The sequence below is a fragment of the Anopheles nili genome, chromosome 2 (genome assembly GCF_943737925.1).
Source record: "Anopheles nili chromosome 2, idAnoNiliSN_F5_01, whole genome shotgun sequence".
Taxonomy (NCBI): domain Eukaryota; kingdom Metazoa; phylum Arthropoda; class Insecta; order Diptera; family Culicidae; genus Anopheles; species Anopheles nili.
This window is the reverse complement of record NC_071291.1, coordinates 68,928,849-68,951,960: the sequence shown is the minus strand read 5'-3', so window position 1 is coordinate 68,951,960 and position 23,112 is coordinate 68,928,849. Positions and strand designations below refer to the sequence as shown.

The window sequence follows — 23,112 nt, the reverse complement described above, 5'->3', positions numbered from 1 at the left end:
TAGCGTTCGAATGGAGCTCTCGGAAGCGAGCGAATAAATTCAAACCCCGATGCATCCTTAGAAGGAATTGCACGCAAACAAACGGAGACGGCGAGTTTTAGAAGCCGTATAGCTTCGCCTTTTGCATTTAAATTTTCTGCCAATCAAACCGCGTCTGATTGCGGGGCGTCTTTAAACACGCCATAAATAAAGCGCGATTGCCTTGACGAACGTAGTCGTCTCGCAGGTCAAGCTCCTGCGCCAAACCTGAAGCCCACCCCGCACAGGAAGCGAAGGATCTGATGCTCTGATGCCTCAATCGCGAATCATGTATCGCCAGCAACATGGCCCACCGACCGATACCTCGAGCGAAGGACGGCTTTAAGGCTCACGACTGCCATAATTAGCTGGGCCGTTGTTTTCAGCGGATTCGAGGCCGCAGAGTGCAACCCCGGATCAGCCCCGGAGGCAGCAAAATTTGACACCGCTGGACGGTGGGAAACCCCCAACTGATGCCCGCTGTGGTGCAGTCGGCACATTAACGGCCAATAAACGGATGCAAATCTTCCCGCGGTGTAGCCTCGCGAATACGGAACACAGAACTCGCGACCTGCGGCACCACGAAATGCATCGATTGCACATTCGTGCAGCCGTTAAAAGCGCAAAATTTACTGCTTTATATGCGATCTTTCATTTTGATTGATTTTAATGGGCCATCACTGGACCGAGCTCGAAATCTTCGCATCGTCTTGACCGCAGCGAGAGGGCACGATATCGCGAACATCCTTGCACGACCCGCTGATTGTGGCGTGCTAAGGCGACACGATGGGACGTCGATGAAGGCGCGCTTTTTGACGCAGGATTGCAATTGATCGCGGTCGCACCAGGCTCGAACATGTGTTGGATTGATTGAATTGTTAAACGCGCAGTTTAAGACGCGCTCTGGGAAGAAGACCGACAGAGCTGGATGCCGTGAACGGTGGGAATTCGCCACACAGTTTGGATTTTGTCTCAATTTTTTTAATGATTATCAGCATGTACAGTCGAATATGGCTGTATATGCTGCAGTCAATATGGAAAATGACATATATGTACAGCGACGGGAGATTACATTATTTTAATCGATACTCCTCATAAAAAGACGGAAATATAATAATATAATTTCACTGCAACAAATACTATAACGAAGACGGGACAAACATTTTTATAAATGTATATTCCCGCGCCTCATAGGTCTATAACATATGTGCTGTTTTTCAAATAATTGTTTGAATAATGCATCACAAATATATTATGAATGAATAAAAAAATTATAAAATAACATCCAATATTATTAAATTAGAAAAAATGACACATAACACAGGTTAAACCAATAACCAATCTACTTCAGGTCACCTGTTATATAACGGCACTAAAAATTAATGCCAGTTTTACAAATTAAATACAAACACACACATTGGACATACATTAAACGAATGTTTTTACAATCGATTTATCTTCCATCATTGCCAATATTTTTGTTTAAAAAAAATATAGCGACGGCATTTTTGAAATCATAAAAACATAGGTTGGGTTAGATTTGTTCGGTTAGCCTTGATTTGATGAGACAAACTACGAGAGTTAAACAGAAACGGATTACGATTGGTTTTACTATATTTTATTACCATTACTTAATGCTGTCGAGCTTACCTTCGTCAAATCGATGAATAGCTTTCAGCTGGAATCGGTGGAAATTTCGGATTTTACATGTGAGTGATTCTGGCGTATGTGCGTACTCAGAACATCTTTGTAGCGGTACGATTTGTCACATTGTGGACAAGGAAATACGATGCCACTGTGAGTTAACTGATGCGAATTTCTTCCATGCCTAGTTTTGAAACGCTTCGGGCACTGATTGCAGACATACGGTTGATCTTTCGTGTGAACCATCTGATGTCTGGTTAGCGAGGATCTGCAAAAAAGGAACAAAAATATATAATAGTCCACCCGGTGCACAATGAAGCATTAAGTCTTACTTGATTTTGAACATCATACCGCATGTACTACACTCGAATTTCAATTCACTACTGTGCATTCGAGCGATGTGTGTTTTAAGGCCATGAAGATGATTGAATTTTTTATTGCACGTGCTACAATCAAACGTTTTTCCAATGCCATGTTGAGAAAGCTTAACGTAAAAATAAAATAATAAGAGGTACGTTTAAAAGCTTATATGACTATTATTCTATTCATAACTTACCATATGGGATTTGTAAGAGCTGACGTATTTAAATCCTTTGTCGCAAATATCACATGTTTTTATATCATTCTTCAAATGCACTGACCGTATATGTCGCCCCAAATTAGCTCGGTCTGCCATCTTTATGGAACAGTGAGGGCAAGCAAAATTTTTCTCTTGGGTGTGCGTATATATATGGCTAGTTAATTGCGAGACCATCACCCCACAGATTCCGCAGAGCTGCTTCTTTTTCTGTTTACTTCCAATTTCGTCTTTTTTAAAACCGTGATATCGGTTCACGTGAATTTTATACGTTCTAATATGCGTAAAGTTTTTCGAGCATATTTTACACTCATACTCGCCGGATCCATGCTGAGAGGCCTAATAATAAAAAATATACCATATGAGAGAAACCAACATTTTGTAGATAATATCATCTTTGGATAAAATGCTTACCATATGGCTTTTGTACGAATTGTAGTTAACGAAGTCTTGCTTACACAGTTTACATGTTTTTGAAATCTGTTTTAAATGTACAGATCTAATATGTATGTTTAGGTTGGACTTCAGAGTCATTTTAACTGGACAATGTGGACAGGTGAACTTTTTCTCCTGAGTATGCGTCAGTATATGACTCCTAATATCAGATACCACTTTGCCGCATGTGCTACAGCGTTTATGGTAGCCCGAACCCTTGCTTGAAATGGGCTTATTGGGATTGTTTCTACATTTAGATTTATAACTGTCTCCATTTTCTACACTAAGATTTAACTGCCATTCATCATCAAGATGATTAAGCTTTGTACCACAACTATCATCATTGGATACTTTGGATATCTCATTTTTACATTTCGAATATTTGGTATCCGGTGTACAATCAGACTCATAATCATTATCTGAGCAATTGTCACTGTTTAAGCATACAGTTTCTTCGAGAATGCTGTCGCAATTTCTATAATTTTCATCTAAATGTTCTTCGTGCAAAAATTGTTGTTTGATGGATGTTTCTTCTTCGATTTCGATACATTCTTCATCGATTGAATGATTCATATCTAAAACTGAAACATTATCTTTCTCGTCAGCATCATTTCCGGTACTTTTACGAAAGTCTTCAAAGAGTTGTTTAAAATGGACGTCATTGTTCAGACAGGTGGTACGAAATAAAGAAAATTTAACTAGCTTGTTGCTGCATTCTGAACAAATCGAAAAGCATATGTATTCCTCTTCTCCGAGAATCTAAAATGTAAATCGTAGTCAAAATAAGCACTAGCGGTGCAATTGTTTTCCAGCATTTGTAACTTACCCTAATACCCGTGAATCGTTCGATATCATCTTCAGTGAGTGTAGGATCGATGATGTTTAATGCAGGAATCAACTGTTCTTCGTCTTCACATAAACATAACCGGCAAATACTGTTTATTTCGTGTAAATTTTTCGCCATACCGATACGAATGTTAACCACAACAAACGGCTTACCAAACAACAAACGTCAATGAACATCACCAGACGTCAAAACGAAGCATTAGCGGGAAAACGTCAAACGTCAAAGCAGGTAGTAATAACGCGGCAGCTACTCGTGTCAATAAGTTAACAATTTCGAATACTAATTCTAAAGTGAAAGTGCTACTAACTAAAATAGAGTTCTGGTGAATAAAATAAAGTGCCTTGATCGCTCACGACGCTGCTGCTATCTAGCAGTTTTGATCTAGTGCAGCAAAGCCCGAAATTACTCACTTCAGAGCATCGTCATCTGCGAGTAACTAATCCCGGCCATTTTGGCGGAAGTAGTGACGCCATCACTCAGTTCGAGCCTTCAACGCAATCTAAGTTCCTACAGGCTTTAAATAATCCAGTTCATCTAAATCTGGTGAGTATTTCCTTGCAGAACACTGTTTCTGTTGTTCAACCTATAGATCTCATTGTTTTTCTTCGCACCTACAGGGTATTCCATCACCTCGCATGCGGCTAATCCGCCTTCAACAACCTTTGACAAAGATCATGTCTCGACAGGCGTCTGTGAGTTTTAAAACTAAAAATATTTTGTATAACTGTAGTTAGTTTCTTTAGAAAACATCATCAACGTTAAACAGTACTAATAATAACGTATATCATATATGTATTACATGTGTAAATTAGGCATTTGGTTGCTTTTTATCATAAGACAATAACACATTGTTTTAACATTGTTTTTAGCATTGTTTTGTCAATTTGGCATCCTTTTCTCCATGACATTTTCTCATATGATCATTAAACAGCGCTTTGTATCTATATGATTTATCGCACAAAGTGCATTGAAACATAATACCACTGTGAGTCAGCTCGTGTACTCGTCTAGCATATGGGCCTTTGAAGCGTTTAGGACAGTATTTGCAAGCAAAAGGCTTTTCGGTAGAGTGCACTCTGAAGTGGCATTTAAGCCCTTTTCTGAAATACAACATCAAAAATTCCAGTTAAGGGAAATTCGGAAATAATAGAAAAACTTACTTGTCTTGAAACTGCATTCCGCAAATCGGGCATTTGCAATTGCTTTCATCATTATGTTTTCGGTTATTATGTCCTCTTAAGCCGCCTCGGTGTCGAAATTTGATACCGCATGCTTTGCACTCATACGATTCGCCTACGCCGTGTTGAGCACGCTGAAACATGCAGATAATTTATTTTGATGAGTGTACGAAAATTTCCAATCGAGTATACTAGCATCTGTGCAACACTAACCATATGCGCAGTGTAGCTAGTAACGTGCGTGAACCCTCTGTTACATATCTCACATTTTTGTACTATTTTTTTAAGGTGTACCGCATCTATGTGCAGTTTAAGCTGAGTTTTGCGGCTGCATTTCATTGGGCAATATGAGCAAGCAAACTTTTGCTCTTTCGTATGGGATAGAATGTGGTTTTGCATATTTATAATCAACTTTCCACAAATGGTACATAGCTGCTTACGAGGTTTTGACCTTTTAGATTTAGTATCTCTTTTCGTTTCAGAGCATAATGTGATCATATTTTCTTTTAAGTTACAATTTCTTTGAATTCGCTTCACCGTTCTTTTAGATGAATTATTTGGATGAGGCTCTTGATTTAATTTTTCAACGGCGATGCTCTCATCTCTACTGACTTCTAACGGAATTTTTATGCTGCAACTTACTTTATTACAATGATCGAAGTTATTTTGTGCATACTCCGTTTCGATACAAGGGTTGGGGGATTTTATTTCGTACATAATTTCGCTTATTTCACATATAGTAGTTTGTTTTTGTAATGATACCGTCGTGAAATCAACTTTAGTACCGTCTTTTTCAGTGGTTCTTTGAATATTTTCATCAAAGAGTTGTCTAAATCTTACATTATTGTTCATGCAAGTGGTACGAAATGTAACAGATTTTCTCAATTTGTTGTCACAATCCGTACAAATTGCGTAAGAGATATATTCCTCGTGATCAAAGATCTAAAACACAAACCATAATGTAAAGAATTATCATTTGGGATTGAATTAAGAAACCACTCGAACTTACCCGAATCCCGGTGAATCGTTCGATATCATCGTCAGTAAGAGTATGATCTATAATGTTTAATACAGGTATCAACAGTTCTTCGTTCATGCACAAACATAACCGGCAAATGTGTTTTATTTCATATAAAGCTTTCGCCATTCCAAAACGAATGTTTTAGTTTAACAACAAAATTGCTTAACGTCAGAAAGCATCGTTAGCGGTTTAATGTCAATATTCAATGCTGGCAGTCTCGCGATGCTGGTGCGGTTACACGAAATAGTCCAATAGCATTCACCTTTTTTAAATTATGAACCATAACATTGGCATTACGATAAATAAGTTTTGTAAAATTAAAAACTGCTAAAGTTGGACTACATTGTTTTTCCGTAGAAAGTTTTTGTTTGATAATAACAATTTAATTGCTAAGAAAAAATCCTTTTATTTACAAAGTTCTCTCCCACATGTTCCAAAACCGATCTGCATTTTTTAGCTAAATCTGCAGAGTATATCGTTTTTTTTTTGCTTTCAGGACAAATGTAAACGTGCTGAACTTTCTTTGCGCTTATGCATTTTGCACTTTCGATACAATTTGAAACTTAGCTTTTCTTGTCAATTGGTCATTGAGCAAAGTTTCTATATTTCTCTATTGATTCGGAATCTTCTCCAGCATGAAATTTTCTCATATGCGCATTGAGCAGAGTTTTGTATCGATAAGCTTTATCGCACAACGTGCATTGAAACGTAATACCACTGTGAGTTAGCTCGTGTGTTCGTTTAGCGTTTGGACTCTTAAAACGCTTCGAGCAGTATTTGCAAGCAAACGGTTTTTCATTAGAGTGCACTCGAGAGTGATCTTTCAATCCTTTTCTGAAACAAAATAGAAAGATGCGACCAAATGAATCATTGAAATACGACTATGGGTTGGGAGAATTACTTGTCTTGAAACTGCATTCCGCAAATCGGACACTGGCAATTGCTTTCATCATTATGCTTTCGGTTATTATGTCCTCTTAAGCCGCCTCGGTGTCGAAATTTGATACCACATGTTTTACACTCATACGATTCGCCTACGCCGTGTTGAGCACGCTGAAACATGTAGATAAATTATTTTGATGTGTGAACGAAAATTGCCAATCGAGCATACTAACGTCTGTGCAATACTAACCATATGCGCAGTGTAGCTAGTACCGTGCGTGAACCCTCTGTTACATATCTCACATTTTTGTACTATTTTTTTAAGGTGTACCGCATCTATGTGTAATTTAAGATAAGCTTTGCGACTGCATGTCATTGGGCAATATGAGCAAGCAAATTTTTGCTCTTTCGTGTGCGAAAGTAAATGATCTTGCATGCATTGAACCAACTTTCCGCAAATGGGGCATAATTGTTTTTGAAGCAGCGGCCGCTTGATTATTGATTTAGATTTTGCATCACTTCCCGTCTCAGGGCATCGTGTAATAGTCAATGTTTCTTTTGTTTTCTGATTTCTTTTAAATCGTCGCACTGTTCTTTTAGATGAAATATTTCCGTGAGATTCTTGATTTAACTTTTCAAGAATAATATTCTCATCGTTGCTAGCTTCTAATGGAACTTTAATGCAGGAAATTTCTTCATAGCGATCAGAACTGTCTTCCTCATACTCCGTTTCAATGCATGGGTCAAAGTAATTGATTTCATGAATGGTTTCGGTAGTTTCACACGGATCAGCTTCGTTTTGTGCTGGATCTAGGATAAAATCTTCATCTATGGCAACTTCATTCTTATTGGTATTTTGAATAAGGGCATCAAACAGTTGTCTAAATCTTTCATTATTGTTTATGCAAGTGGCGCGAAATATAGCAAACTTCTTCAATTTGTTGCCACAATCTGCACAAATAGCATAGCATGAATGTTCCGGTTCTTCAAGAATCTAAAATATCATGTCACAAAGTAAGTTTCAGTTGTTCATTGTTGATGTAAGAGTTAATCGAATTTACCCGAATACCCGTTAGTCGTTCAATATCATCTTCAGTAAGTGTAGGTTCTATAATTTTCAATGCCGGCATCAATTGTTCTTCGTCCTCGCACAAGCATAATCGGCAAATGTTATAAATTTCGTGTAAAGCTCTCGCCATTTCACTCCGATTTGGTTATTTAGTTTATCAACAACATTTTGACATTTCAAAACCCGAATTCTGTACGTCAATAGGAAATGCTGGCAGTAAAATTAATGTTTCTGACATTTTAAGGACGCCCTATCAGTAGGTAGAGTTTGAAATCGGTTCAATCTAACACATGCCAAGGGTTCAACAGAATTCGTAATGTAAGTCGAGAAGCTGCCCAATACAGAATCATAATAGCAGTAAACGCTTATACTTACCTGTGGAGGGGCCTGTCTATGTATGAACGGAAATATGCTTCTAAATTTTATTAATAATACTTTGCATAATTTTTAATGTTTTCTACATTCTGAGGGTGTATTTTTTCACGTGGTTTACGAGTAAATCTTTAGATTGGAACTTTTCATCACAGTGCTTACATGCTAAATTATTGCTTTTGTGCGTTAATTCGTGCTTGTTTCTACCTCCAGCACTTTTAAAATGCTTTGGGCATTGATTACACTTGTAGGATTGATCGGCCGAATGCATTCGCCTTTCATGAGCTCTTAGTGCATTCCTAGAAAGATAGATAATTACGATACTAGAAATAACGTTGTGTCCAAACCCCTTGAACTGTATCTGCTTACTTGACTTTAAATAGCTTGCCGCAAGTCGTGCATGCCAATTTCCGCTCAATCGAATGGACTGCAATCTTATGCGATTTCAGTTTGGCAAGGGTTTTAAATTTTTTCGAGCAAATATCACAATCGAAGGTATTACCGATTTCATGTACAGAAAGCTGGAATGGGTTTAAACATAGTATTATATTGCCGCGCAATCATCAACAAGTGTGATATTAGGCAAAAGTTTACTTACAATGTGATATTTGTAGAGATTTATGTGCACAAAATCTTTACCGCATATTTCACACGTTTTCGCAACTTTTTTCATGTGCACTGCCTGTATATGGCGTTTCAAATTACTTTTATCACCCATTTTTGAAGGGCAATGAGGACAGCTAAATTTCTTCTCGAGTTTATGAATTAGAATATGGCTAGACATTTGGCATACCATTTTACCACATATGCCACATAGTTGCTTTTCCTTCGTTATTGGCTGAATTTGTTTATCGTTGCTGTTGGCATGAAATCGGCTATAATGTGTTGCATAAGATATGCTGCTAGCAAACTTCTTCGCACATACTTGGCAACTGAAATCCTGACTTTTATGTTTAGAATTCTATAAGTATATCGTAGATTGCTCGTATAATATTTGATATGATCAGTAAATACATTGCAGGAAATATTTACCTTATGATACTTGTAAGCATAATAAGAGGCAAATTCCTCATTGCAGAGGTTACATGTTTTTGGTCCTATCTTTAAGTGTACAATTTCTATATGTTTTTGCAAATTTGAATTAAGGTTCATTTTGATTGAACAGTAGGGGCAAGTAAACTTTTTTTCTTGAGTGTGCGTCACCATGTGGATTTTTAAATTCGACACCATTTTGCCACAAGTGTCGCAACGCCGATAGTAATTTCGAAGTTTACGTGAACTAGAGGGTTGTGATAAGCAAGTAGTGACTAACTCGTTGCCATGATCTTCACTGTTATTAGATTCAGGAATGTTTTTCTCAGTACAAAGTCCATGACTTAAATGGTCATCTTTGTTCGAGCTGGTTTCAAGATATTCGTCATCATTGTTTTGTGGAATAATTTCAGGTTCTTCGATTTCATTTTCATCGATCGAAAGCTCAATTAATGCGATTTCATTATCTGCATGAATGGAAGTGTCGGCTATCGAAGAAACATCATTTGTAGGTGTCGGGCTTGCTATTTTGACTCTAGTTTGGATATCTGGAGCACACTTTGTATTTGAAACAACCTCCGAATCGATAATTGAGAAGTTTCGTTTTATATCTATGGGCATTTTTTTTCTTTTGTTCAATGCTGTGGCAATTGAACGTAGTCCTTTACCACCATTATTGTCCTTCGAGAAATTTTCAATAAGCACAGATGAGTATTGTTTAAATAATGCGTCATTTTTTCGGCATGAAACCCGAAACGTCGCTGAATTTTTAAGTTTATTCCCACAATCAACACAAATAACACAGAAAATCTGCTCCTCTTTCTGTATCTGCAATGATTATCATATACTGTTTAACATTGTGGGGCCTATATGATTTGTAAAGTAGAGAATCATGGGAAACTAACTCGAATATCCGTGAATCGTTCAATATCCTGAACAGTAAGTGCGGGATCTAACAGATTGGGCAGATCAATCAGTTTATTATTATCTTCACACAAGCATAGGCGGCAAATATTAACTAAATCTCTTGCTTTTTTCTCCATTCCAAAATACCGTAAACCGTTGGTGCAATATAAAAACATAAACATAAAGCGCTAAGCTTCGCAACGTTTGTTGTCAAATGCAATTGTGTTGTTAATAATATTATACAGCTTAATTTACACGAAATATTCGATTAATGATAAATAATTTGAATTTTGGAAAAGTTGAGCATAAGTTTACATGATGTTATTATAGTAAACATAGCGATTTTTTTCCATTTCCGTAAAAACGTTATTTTTTCATAAATATTCTATTATTTTAACGAAATATACTGCCGCTAGTATTATATAAGAAATTAAAAGAGCTGTATATATATTTCAATATAATTCAAGTTCAAAAATTACGACAATCGATATGCATTCGCTAAAAATTTTACGTTTATGCAGCTCCTCTGTGAAAAACATTCATCAATGAAGTTAAATCTTCGTAAATAACTATTCGAATGTGTAACGCATTGAAATTGTTTTAAATGGCGGCGTTATGGGTTGTCATTTTCTTTGACGTCATGGTAGCGCTATACAGAGTTTTCGTATGTCGGAAAGAGAGAGGTTAGAGTATATACCGGTAGCTGAATTTATTCGTGTAAATGAACACTTTAACCTTCAATTTCTATTTGTAATTTTTATTTCCAGTATGATGTACATATTATCAATGAATTATCTTTAAATCAGTAATAATTATTTGTTCGAATATTTGATGGTATTATATGATTTTATAATTTGGATCAAATCAAACACATATGACAACGAATGGGCCAGTCATACACATAATAATATCGAATTGTTGCTGAACCGGTTGGTGTGCACGGGTCCTAATGAAGCGGCGATTCAGGGCGCTTTCCTGTTTACCGTTTTTTCTCTCATTTACTCATTGCAATGTGACAGCGTCACTTCGCAGTGCTCTGTTCGCTCGTTCTCGGTTACTGTGTCTTATTCGTCGCCGCCAAACAAAACGTGTAGACAAAATTCGCGATTCGCGCGCGCGTCGGTTCTGGTGTGATGGATTTTTAGTGATTTACAAGATATTACAAATGTTACAGTGAATTACACCACCGCCCGGAGGCTGGTGAGTACGCTATCGTGAATCTTTTGAAAGCTACCGTTGAGACCTCAACGAGTACCGATAACAGGTAAAAAAGAGTGAGCCAGTGAGAGCGGTAGAACACACGCTCGCAAGATAACAAATTTACAACGTATTTGCAACGTTCATTCTTCTTTTCGTGCGTGTGCAAGCTCCTGCGAAGTGCGATCAAAAGGTGTTGTTTTTGTGTGCGAATTCAGGAATCGGAAATTAAGTGCGCCAAACCTATGGCCCAGTGTGTTCGACGGTATTACCTTCTACCGGATGCGTCTGGCTAGAAGCTGCTGCGTCCCGTGTTTCAGAACCAATACGCCCGTACCCCTGTTGCGTGCTCGCAGAACGCTTCCGCGAAAGGTGTCTTAGGGGGCAAAAATCCGGTTCCGTGCAACCGGCAGCCCGTTCTCGTCCTTCGGGAGCGTGTGCCCGTTGGGCGTTGGGCTCCGTTGGGTGCTCTCGCGCGCTGGACAAGAGTCCGTGTGCAACGTCCGGGTGCACCAAATATTAGCCCACTCCCGGTAGGCTCTCTCGCTCAGGCCGGTGCAACAGCTGCAGAGGCGTATGTGAGCGAAATCTGACCGAATGCACCGAGAAGCAGCAGCAACGGTAGTAGCAGTTGCCAGTGATCTGTGAGCATCCCATGAAGCAGTGAGAGGAGGAAATTTGCGGGCACGTGATTAGGCCAGTTTTCCCGCCCGCGCCCTTCGCGCTTTAGTGCTTCCCGTGACGAAGTGAGTGCGAATGGAATGCGACCCCGGAGAAGGGCTGTTTCGTGCCAGGTTCTGACACCGCGAGTTTGCTAGTGCGCGTTTTGTGTTTCGTGTTTCGTGTCCCCGACCGATCCTTTTGGCCTATTCCCGGCGAATAGGGAAAAGTGTATCCGAGTGACGCCCGGGGCGACACCAACCCGGCAACAATGTGCGACAGTGAGTGTGTTCCAGCCCCACCGGGGCCCACCAATGGTTTGCCAGCGTTGGCACCGTGCGATCCTGCGAACGGGATCGTGGAGGCTATCAACCCGGCCGTACAGCTGGCCACGTCCCTGTCGGCCCACTCGATCCAGCATGCAGTGGCACCGATGCAACAGGATGGACAGGCCACCGGTACCGGGGGTTCCGAGTACATTTCAGCCCAGGAGCTGGAGCTCGAGAACCACTGGTTGCGGGAGAAGCTGAAGGAAATCACAGCCGACCGGGATCGGCTGCTGTGCGAGGTCGCCAACCTGCGTCTCGAGCTCGATATGGCCGAACTGAAGCGGCTTCCAGAACACAGGTGAGTGGTGCCTAGGGGAACTTCCTTTCCAGTCAACGCCTTTTCAGTGGGTTTTATTGTACTGCGATTAATGTACAATGCCTCGTAAACATGCATTCACACGCGCACACATGTGGTTATGGTTGTAACTCGAGAGATGAGCCAGTGCGACAAGTTGGAATTTTAATGCACTTTTTCTGCGCTCAAATGCAAACACATCCTCCCGTTGTGTTTGGAAATAAAACGACATCATCAATGTCACGAGGGATTTCGTTAATTTATTGCGTGGTACGTGCGCTTTAGAACTCCAAGAGTTTTACGTATGAGGGACGTATGAGGGAGGCAATTAAAACCGAATTGAGATGCAACTAAATCGCCTTGTTCCTAGCACCCTCGGTCTCTACCACTTCAACTGATTGGCTCCGTTTCAGGCCGGTTAAAATTTGCTGCTGTTCAATCGAAAATGAATTAGATCGATCACGAGAACATTTTGATTTTTCTGACCCGGCCATGGGTGGGTGTACCGTAGATGAGATATTGACGAAAACATACACCCGAAAGCGCAACAACATCGTGTTGCCAAAAGTGGTTTATTGCACCGCCACCAGCGACTTGGCGGGCGGAAATTTGATCGCACTTCAATCAGGTCCCTATCGGCGACTTGCCGTTCGACACCTACGAATGGAACGTCAACGAGTCTAAAGTCTCGTATCGCGACTGTTCTTGAGAAGAATGTTTCGCATGTGTGTGCCTTTGTGTGAAGGCGTCAATAAAATCGATTCATTCGATGAGAATTTCTGGATGGAAGACAACGGCGGTGTGGGTTAGTGTTTCCGTTTATACGCCTGGAAAAAAGAGTTTCCACAAATAGACGTGGTGTACCGTTTGCAACATTGTTCTTAAGGGAACGTTAAAAATTTAGGTAATGTTGCATAGAGAATGTTTTTTTGTCTAGAGAGAAATTTTCTAGTTGAGTTAAAATTTTTGAAATTATTTCTATGCGATTGTTTTTCTCAAGCATATAAAACCGTTTTAAAGATAAATTCAAACCCTCCATTAGAGATTGGAATACTTCCAACTCGCTAGTGGGTGGCTTTAATGACACAGCTGATATTTTATAGTCGTAACAGTGTCCTCAATTGTGCCTCCGATTGACCTCGTTCGAAGATGCCTGTAAATAAAATCTATTTCTGCATGACCTAGAACAGCGGATCGCTAGCTCCAGGCTGGACGTTCTAGTCTGTCAGTAACGTTTCCGTCGATCACCTCCACAGATATTTCCAGTTCTGTTTCTGTGGCTCATTTCCATCGTCCGGATGAGAAATGAACGTCCATTTCCTGTGAAAGGAAAATCTCCCCAGTCCATCCCCACAGCCTCTTGGTGGTTAAGATTATGATAAACTGCATCCGTCATTTCCGATACCTCGTTCTACTAAGCACTCTCATCTGTCCGTCCTATAAGCTGCCCCAGGCTCCCGGTTCCCGCATAACATGTGATGAATTTCCTTTTCCGAGCGAGCCATCCAAAAATAAACGACAATGCATCATCGAAGGGCGTAAGTGTTCTCCTCCACGGTCAAACCGGTCATGCTGCGGTTCTCCCTATGGACTCCGTTCCGGTTCCGTACCCTTCCGTTTAGCAGGTCACCCCCTACCGATGCCCTTTCGTTCCCGGTGTTGCCACCGAACCGCGAACCGTTTCCGGTACCGGTAGCCTTACCGTACGTACTGGAATGACGCCCCGTTAGAAGCCACGAGCCTCGCCTGTGTCGCTTCTCCGGTGTCGATGTGGCTAATGATTGCTTGCCCCGTTGAGCAGTTGCGCGGTTTTTTTTTACGATTGGCACGGCTGGCTGGCCATCAATCGTGTCCCGCGTTCCTGCCCATTCCGGTTCCGGTCGTGAGCGCAAATCTCAACGCCCTCATACCGAGTTGGGGTGAGAGTTGTTTGGTTTTTATTTTGCCTCCCGTTTCGAGACCTGTTCCACCGTGCCTTGACCGTGGATTTACGTTTAATTACGCGATGAACACTCACCTCCGCGATACTAAATAGTGTCGTTATTGTCGTGCTGCGTCAGAAGATGAACAATTAACGGATAAGGGGCCAAAACAGACCAGAGAGCTAAAAAAAAACAATCCACGCTCCCATCCCATCTGGGAGACGATTGAACGGTTCTTCTTGCCGAAAAATAGTGGGTCAATTAGTCGAAAAATGATCCACTCTACAATCAGGAACCCCCTTCAGGGGTGCACTTACAAAAATCACTTGACCATCAAAATCTCGCCGTTGGAGAGCCGAACGAACGATGGGTTCTCGGTTACCTTTTTCCGATGGGGTGTGAGAAGCGAAAGAAGAACAGAAAATGTTGAAGAAATACTCCCGCAACACTCCACACATATGTTTTTGAGAAAAAGAAAAACATCCCAGCCCCAGAAATAAAGCCACATAATTCTCGCGTGCCCAATCGTTGCAGCGTGATCATGATATGTCCATCCTGGGGGCGAGTATAACTACAGCCACTGAACGCCGGCAGAGCACCGTGGGATGGGCGTAAAAATAGAAGTTCAAAGATTATCTTTGAGGAGGTCACGAGATGAAGATCAACGACGGCTTCATCAGCGGGAGCATTAGCCGCGTTTCGGAGGGCCCTCAAAGGGAACGTAGAGACGATTGTGCTGGGGTTTTTGGCTCCCGGCGTTGTCGGTTTCTTTCACCGCCCCGTCAGCCAGTGGGTAGAAGCCGCTATTTTAATTGTGTGTCGCCTGGACCGTCACTGCGACCGAGTGTACGCCTTGTTAGGGAAACAAGCCAGCGCCCATGTGTTTGGCACACGAGAGGCGCCCGGTTTGGGCTGACATGGGCGTTGAAAATTGCTTCATTTTCGAGATTATGAAATTGGGTTTAATGACGATCAGGGAGGATTAAGCAGGCAGCTCGGAAAGGCACGCAGAATACCAATGTAGAAGACCCCCAAATAGGCTTTCTTCCGCAGTGGTTGGGGATGGAATTTCAGAGCGACACACCATATGGTTCGCTTCCGCTGGTTTGCGGTTTCAATTTTTGGCTGAAGGGGTGCTTCGTAATTTTTGCAATATTCTTCCCAACCATGTGTTTTGGGGAAATGAAGACTCACGCTAGCAAATAATATTGTCTCATCTTTAGAAGCCTTTCTTTCGTCGTATTTGATGACATTTTTGGGTGATTTGTTAACGATTTCATCTAAAGAGGAAGGCTCCCGTGCTACAACATTACCAGGAAAAGCACAACCGGATTATTAGTGGTTGTAGCATGCGGTCGAAATTGGGGCTTCATTAATTGTTCATTAGAGTGAAGGGTTTTCGGAGAGTTAATCCACAAAGTTTCGGCCTCACTGCAGCTGCCAAAATCAGCTTAGAATATTTCGGAAATATATTCTTCTTTTTCTTGTGAGTACCGCACTTTGGGTAATCTCAGTCGGTATGGAGGATTCGTTTGAGCTACATCGCTAATGAGGCGTGAGGTGTGCTGCAGACGAGCGCTTGTAATGGACGTTTGCAAAAGTAGGGTATCCTTAATGAGAAATCTTTCTTTTTTTGATTGGCACCACCATTAGGGCTGGAAATCCTTTTGATTATTTATTTCCTTTGTGATTATTCGAGCTACTTCGAAAAGAAAAACCGAGTCCGCTTGCTCCTAATCGTGCTCCCACGAAGGGCTTTCAATTGTTTATCAAAAAAAAAAAATTGCCTGATTCATTCATTGATTTTCCAACCGATTGCACGGCAACGCCTGCCGCTCTTGACGGATGAATTAATTACTGCGTTTTGTTATTCGCTTATCAATACTTTCGCCGTTCAGCGTAAAAGGGTCGGGTTTTGATTTGCGTACGGTATCGAATTTCCATTGGAATTGGGTTTTCGAAATCAGTGCACATGGTCTGCTGATTAGCCCCCGTTCGAATGACCTGCCAATGGGTGGTGAGCCTTTTCGTTTCGTTCGCCACGAGTGTGATTTAACACGGACGGGAATGCATGTAAGTGAGCCACGTGTGGGCAGGAAGGGAGGCTAACAAGGGCCCTACGGAAAGAGTGGCTTCGATGGGAGGTTGGGCTCGTAAAACAAAAATGCCTCATATCGGTGGGCCTAGATCAATGCGCTTGGGTTTCGCCGCCTTGACGAGCCGGGACCGTTAAACCACTTAACTGTTACATCAAACTGTTGGTGGTAAATTAGGAAAGTAAGAAAGAGAAAGAGAGAGAGACGCCATGTGAGCGAACGAGAAGGCTTCTTCATGTAAATGGTCGCGCAGGACCGCAGTAAAATCGAGAGATGGATGATTCCAATTAAAGTCTATTTTTTAATCAAACACAACCACCTCTTCGCGAGCTGTTCATTTGAGCCCTTTTCAACACCCCATTCCCAATCGCTTCCTCGTTGCTCCCATTGGTTAGGTGCGCTTATACATACGGTTGCGCATTTTATGCTGCCGTCGTCTTGTCCCGCTCCGGGTTGATAAACGGACGAGGCAATGGAGTGGAAAAAATGCCTACACCGAATGAGTGCTCATTTTCTCGCATTCACTTTTTCGCGCCCCATCGATCATTGATACCGAATCGAATAGGAATTTTCCGTGACTCCCAGCTCGGGTCTCGACCAAAGAAAAGTGCATCGGATCCATTTCTTGGCGCTATCTCTTTTTGACCTTTTTTTTTGGTGCCACTGAAACTCACTTTAATCAATGCATTGAGCGCCCTGTCAGGGGGCGAAAGGGCATTGGGTTGTTTATTTTCGCCGCCCCAGTTAGAAGTGTGAGTTTTAGTTATAGTTTCGCTCCCAATCCAATTCCTCACTCATCATCCAGCTTGTCGATCATTCGTGGAATTTTTTTCGAAGCAACTCGCTCGAGATTGTTTTAATAAACTTTTGGCGCCTCGCAAACGCCGTCCGATGATGTGAGCCTTTTTTGGATTGATTGACTTTTCGCGAACGGAGCACCCCGAGGCCAAACACCCTCGAAAGCGAAAGTTATACACGTGCAGCGCTTTAGTCTTAGCAGGAGAAGCGACCAGAACTAATGGGCAAGGCGGGCGAAATTCAATCACCATCCCATCGACTGATGAACGACGCCAAGGGCGCATCGCTTTCTAGGGGATGATTTTTCCATTTTCATCGCCATTTCCTCGAGCTCAAGCGGCTTTCTACGGGCGATGGCATCATAGAAGCTGTCTTTTAGCGGAGTTGTTGGTAGTATAGTTCACTTTCATTTTCAACACTGCTTGTCATTCCGCTGCTTCCGTTGGGGAATGATTAATACATCGATACCCTGAAAGCAAGCGTTTAAATCAATATCTATATGGAAGGTCATGCAAAGAGAAGCGTTCGATTTGTTTCGAAAGAGGGCAAGATTGTTTTGAAGATCCCAAAAAAAGGGTTCCTTAGCGAAAGATGTCTTTCTCAAAGTGCGCCCTATTAAAGGATCGGCTCTGAAGAAGCATCGCCCCTCGTGTCAAGTAGGCGCCCTTATTCCCATCATAAATCAAAGAACGGTGCATTCGAAGGAAACGGCTGCTTCCTCTCGAGCCATCCAAAAACCGGAATACTCGTCCGGGAATGCGCTGCGCCTCAATCAAGCTCTTCCTGCTGCACCACTGACAGAAGGAAATGTTGGCCCGAAGAAGTACATCCGTAACTGGGGACCTGGGAGTGTTGTATCTTCTGCTGGATGCGTCGTTCTCTTGCGCCTCAGTGGGACGGAACCACTCAAATTAACCGGTGCCGGAGTTTGCTCTAGATTCCGGGCCAGATTGTTTGTAGAACGTTTGTTTCCATTTATTTGGCCCGGAAATTCGAACCTCCGTACCACTTTCGAGAGGAGAGATCGAGGCATGCACGGGTGCGATGGGGGTAAAATGCATTCTGCATCACCACCCGTCGTGGAAAGGCGGTTGCAGACGGATGCGTCCCAAAAATAAACCACGATCATTCTAGAACGCAATCTCAGAACGCTACCTCCAACACCGACTGGCACAGTTCTCGGAACGGTGGAATGAGAGTTCCAGTGCGGGGTTGCGTTTGTGGAACACGCTCGAGTGACGTTGAGCACGTACGCCCGGTGCTAGGTTCTAGGTTCAGGATTTCCACCGGTGGATCATCTTCCAGATCAAGAAGTTGCGGTCTGGACTCTGGAGCACTACTCATCCGTCTTGTTCGTCGCTCACGCTTCATGCGCTGAGTGTCTATTTTTGGCACAAGACCAACAGACGGAGGAGGCGAATGAGTTTGGCATTTTCGGTCCACCAGACGCGAAGTCGGCCGGTTTGTAAAGCGGTAGACGGCGGTTATGAACTCTCCGGCAGCTATTAGTCCACGCGATCGTGTGTGCAATTTATGAAACGTCAAAACTAATGATCTGCAAACGTGCGCTCTCCCTTCGATTGTCGTCACTGCCATATTGGGACGCGGTTGCCTTGGCGGAGTAGAGGCCAACTTGCACGCCAGCTGCTCCACGATGAGGAGGTCCGTGCCTCCCAGGAAGGTTCGGCTTGTTTTGAGATGCTCAGTTTGGGCGGCCAACAGACCATCATCTATGCCTCTTACTCGCGTGCGTCCTCGCGTGAAGATTGGGTGTTTTTGTTTTCTTCCAATACAAGAGGGCTCGAATTTGGGTGCGCTAAGCGGTCTCGTGCCGTCGCTTGACATTGGGTCGCGATCGCCTGTGGCCACATGCTGCGTAAACCGCGGCTACGAATATTCGTATGGTTCGGAAAGTCTTCCTAGTGTCCTAGAGAGAAAAAAAAGTCCCCGCAAAGCAAACACGCCGATGTAATGGGGAAAAGGAGAGAAACTGATCAAGAGTGGCTTGAGGTGATCGCGCGCTTGTTAGGTAATGACTACACCGGGCCGGTATTTCCGGCCGAAATTTTGGCCAACACGTTAGACTCCGAAGGTCGGTAAACCAGTCTCGCTGCGTGTCAAGGTCGGAGGATGTGTTTGAGGGTCGGAAACCATGCGAGAAGATCTTTAAGACAAGAGTTTTTTCATAGCCGAATGTGGAACGAGCGGTTACGCGAGTGTTGAAATGAGATATCCTGCTCCATCAAGGTGTGTCTAGAGTATGTAAAACCAATCAAAGATAGTACACATTAAAGATTTACACCAGATGATATCAGCAGCTCGCTGTTTCGGTGATTCACTAGATAAATTTGTTATAGAGCTTCATTTAAGCGGCTAGAGAAAAAAAAAACACTCACGAAAATATATCTAGTACTTGAGATATAATCAGCAAAGGTTTATTTTTAAACCCCAAACACGCGGTTAAACCCACCGAGTTGCGATAAGAAAAACAGAGACCCACCTCAGTCCCGGCATATCTCAGTGAAATTGCTCCTAGCAAAATAAAAATCGACTGTACGCGTGAAAGTGAACGGTGTTGAAATGCAAATGGACAGATTATACCTCTTTGTGCGGTTTTTTGTTGCGCGTGTTCGTGTGAACGTTTCTACTTTGTCGCTTTTCCCGGGTGTTTCAGCGTTATATGTTTCGAGATTGCGAACCCATTACGAGGCCGTTGTTGTTGAACCTTATCTCTATCCGCTTTGCACGTTTGTTAATGCGGACGCTGGCAACCTTGGCGCAGCAGCAGTATTCGTGATGATCTAGTGCTGCTGGCCGGTGTGGTGTTCACCATATTGGGATAATGGCATGCGTAGATTATGATTCGTGTGATATGGGCGACCCTCGGAGTCTGCAAGAAGCCGAGAACCATACCTGTTGGTGTAGCGTAACCGGAATGGGCGCATTTCACGTTCGCCGCCGTCACAGCGCGGAACGGTTAATATACGCAAATCCCAATTCAGAGCAATAAAGCCTCTGGTGACCGCGAAGAGGTGTTGTTTTTTTATCGTAAAAATGAGCCTTCTTTTTAGATAAAGAAAACAAGGCTTCGTGATGCAGGGAAGGTCTAGAAACTCACCTACCTGACGGTCGAGCTTGGCAGATCACCTGCTACTGATATGAGCGGCTCGAATTGCGATAGCACCCCGATGGAGGATTATTTTTGAAGCCCTCCTTTTAGTACTTTACTTTGCGCTGCATTTCAATTGCGCCTTCAAAGCCTAACGTAGGCGAAAGCATACGGGGGTTCGATATGTGCTCCATCGTTCGCTGTCAGGCAAACGTCAGTGTCACGTCCGTCAGCGTAACACGGTGTCGGTTGCCTCCGGTAGAGCGCACCCAAATCCAAATGGTGTTGCAAAACCATCCTCACACACCGTAGATGTCGGATAACGCAGCTCGTCAGTGGCAAACGGCTACGCACGAACTGTACCGCGTGTGTTCAGCAGCAGCCCGACGTGCGAGCTCCAAACGGGGCTGTCATCAGAATGCGTTGCGATATAATTTATATCCAGCTGATTAGCTTAGGTGACAAAGGCAACTTTTCTGATGGCGCCTCTCGAGCACCGTCCGTGAAGCGGAATCTACATATGACTGTGATTAGAAAATTGAACGCAGATGGTCCACAAACTGCGTATTCTAGTGCCATTGGTACGTAACGTTCCGTGTCTGTGTGTGGCTTGTGATGGCGGACACGGTAGCCAGTAGTAGCCGTTTTATCTAATGTAGACTAAATCCTCACGTAATGTGTCACACGAGCGCCGTCTCGAGCCAGCTGGCTGCCACACGCAGGTCTAGGAGATTAATGAATCGTTGGACCTATCAGCGAGGAGTCGCAAGACTCCCGCGACCACTACGCCGACGGTGGTCTCCCGGCGTAACGAAGCGGTTGACCTTGTCGGCACCCAACAATGTAATGATTAATGGCGCCTGACGGTTGCACTTGGTCCGGGAAAACCCCACTAAATGCTTGTAAACGGATTCGCCCATCCGCGGCCGGTAGGAAACAAGCTGTTCGATTTGCTAATCGATGTAGTTTAAATAACCTATCTGCATGCCCTTGCGTTTGTTGTGGCGTTAAAATGTGAGGTGAAAAAACTATCCTTGCTGGGTGGCTTCTACCAACGAAACCGATCGAGTGTGATTTAAACGTCGATACAAGTGGATTATCCCCGAAGTGCGAGATGTGGCTATTGCTGAAGAGTTCACCCCAACTCCTGTGACTCTTATTTCATAGCCGACAGTTGCGCCGTTCCGACGTGTGGTCGTCCTTCTATGGCGTATGTCAGTTTTGTTCAACATTGTTTGCTCCAGCATCGTCGGCCGGAGCGTTGGAGCCAGCGACTGGCTATATATAAACTTGACGTTTCACGGTGGCCGTGTGCGTCTCGATTTGACGGGGTAGACCCTCTTCACCGCGAAGACACACGCGCCACCACCGTCGATCGCGTAAATCGCGCCCGCAGTTGGTCTAGGACGGGTTGTGGCTGTGTCGTCTCGTGTCGCGATCGATTAACGTTCGTGTTTGGTGGGAAAGAAAAGCACAAGGCACACACGGGACCGGTTGAGGATGTGTTGCTCGATTTGCATTCAGTTTTGGCACTCCCGCAACACCGCCGCCTTGACATTGAACGCGACGCATCGGTGGTTGGGGTGAGAGTTTGAAAAATGGATATGTGGACTTATAATCAATTTTGATGCCATCTCCGCCGGGGTTGTTGGAAGTTGTGAAGAGCTCACCCTCTGGGTAAGGGGCAAGTAGGATTATCGATACTGGAAAGGGGCGCATTTTTGTACTCCTCCATGATCGATTTCTGCTCGTGTGAAGGGCTTTGCCTCCATCATTGGAAGGCTTAGCCCATCGAAGCGCGTGATATTTGCGTAGGCTGTTTGGAGCACATTTTGGGTGTCGATGATGCGCTCGGTTTTGTTGGCGAGAGCTTTTTTTACGACCCTAGACGCCGGATGTATTCAGATGACGATTCATCTTGCGAAGGGATTACGCCAAATCGCTTGATTATATTATGTGAGTTTTATTGCTCAATATGAGCTTACCCATCCAGTTTCGTTGATTTGTAAGCCGTTTAAATCAAAGCTTATGGTTTCTTTTGGTAACAGCTGAATGCCTGACTGACATGATTTGTTGTTTAAAATACCTTTGAATTAATGCACCATACTGATATGCCGTAAAATGTGCTCTTGTTTTTCTTTCCAGGTATGTAACGAAGCAAAAAGCAGATGTTTTTCGGAAGAGCCTGAGAGTCGTTAAAGTATGTTTAGTGGGAAATTTAATTAATCTTGAGAGGAAGAGTGTGAAGATAACAGGACGCTCCCCCGCACGTTGTGTAAATGGTAAGGAAGGCCTTCGAAAAAGAATCTCATTAAACAACACGACACTCAAGGGATACTGAAGCTTGCTGCTTAGATGTTCATAGCTTTGATATGGATCCTCCAGAAGTGTTCGTGTTTTTAATCTCAATTCCAAAAAAATATATATGCAAAGCTCCCGTATCACCCTCTGTCATAACGGTGCAGGATATCATCTCGAGGCGATAGGGATTTCATTTCTGTACCGTTTCACCGTAAGTGAATAAAGCGTACCTCCTGCCTTCAGGGCACGACTCGAAGAGGTGCGTGTTACAGCGGGAGCAAGAAAAATATTTTTACAAAATTTCATCCAACCCTCCTCGCGGGTGGTGCTGAATGTCAAAGATAGCGGTGTTTGCAAGCATTTTCCCGTGGCGTTTCCCGTTTGGCGCAATCTCAGGGAAACCAGGCGGAACCGCTTTGCAATC

General features: G+C 43.1%; 3 protein-coding genes across 3 annotated transcripts; 1 reads left to right on the top strand and 2 right to left on the bottom strand.

Moving 5' to 3' along the window:
* Positions 1–1,635: 1,635 nt before the first annotated feature.
* On the bottom strand, positions 1,636–3,638 carry LOC128729135 (zinc finger protein 33B-like). Its single transcript, XM_053822789.1, has 6 exons — positions 3,501–3,638; positions 3,122–3,433; positions 2,654–2,905; positions 2,219–2,578; positions 1,995–2,146; positions 1,636–1,930 (listed from the first exon to the last, which is right to left on the bottom strand). The coding sequence occupies exons 1-6, from the start codon at positions 3,636–3,638 to the stop codon at positions 1,693–1,695; spliced, it is 1,452 nt and encodes a 483-aa protein (XP_053678764.1). The 3' UTR covers positions 1,636–1,692.
* A 748-nt stretch (positions 3,639–4,386) lies between these two features.
* Positions 4,387–8,761, bottom strand: LOC128729125 (zinc finger protein 596-like). Its single transcript, XM_053822778.1, has 5 exons — positions 8,642–8,761; positions 7,478–7,596; positions 4,913–5,150; positions 4,682–4,833; positions 4,387–4,621 (listed from the first exon to the last, which is right to left on the bottom strand). The coding sequence occupies exons 1-5, from the start codon at positions 8,759–8,761 to the stop codon at positions 4,387–4,389; spliced, it is 864 nt and encodes a 287-aa protein (XP_053678753.1).
* A 3,348-nt stretch (positions 8,762–12,109) lies between these two features.
* LOC128729114 (uncharacterized) lies at positions 12,110–12,469 on the top strand. Its single transcript, XM_053822767.1, has one exon. It carries the CDS (start codon positions 12,110–12,112, stop codon positions 12,467–12,469), a length of 360 nt encoding a protein of 119 aa, XP_053678742.1.
* The last annotated feature ends 10,643 nt before the right edge of the window (positions 12,470–23,112 follow it).

Bases quoted from the DNA above. Each gene is read 5' to 3' on its own strand.
- LOC128729125 (XM_053822778.1), bottom strand. From the start codon at position 8,761: ATGGGTGATAAAAGTAATTTGAAACGCCATATACAGGCAGTGCACATG. The intron at 4,834-4,912 runs GTTAGTGTTGCA...TGCATGTTTCAG, and splicing joins CTAGCTACACTGCGCATATG to CGTGCTCAACACGGCGTAGG. The intron at 4,622-4,681 runs GTAAGTTTTTCT...GTTGTATTTCAG, and splicing joins GGAATGCAGTTTCAAGACAA to AAAAGGGCTTAAATGCCACT.
- LOC128729135 (XM_053822789.1), bottom strand. From the start codon at position 3,638: ATGGCGAAAAATTTACACGAAATAAACAGTATTTGCCGGTTATGTTTA. The intron at 3,434-3,500 runs GTAAGTTACAAA...TTTACATTTTAG, and splicing joins AACGATTCACGGGTATTAGG to ATTCTCGGAGAAGAGGAATA. The intron at 1,931-1,994 runs GTAAGACTTAAT...CCTTTTTTGCAG, and splicing joins GGTATGATGTTCAAAATCAA to ATCCTCGCTAACCAGACATC.
- LOC128729114 (XM_053822767.1), top strand. From the start codon at position 12,110: ATGTGCGACAGTGAGTGTGTTCCAGCCCCACCGGGGCCCACCAATGGT.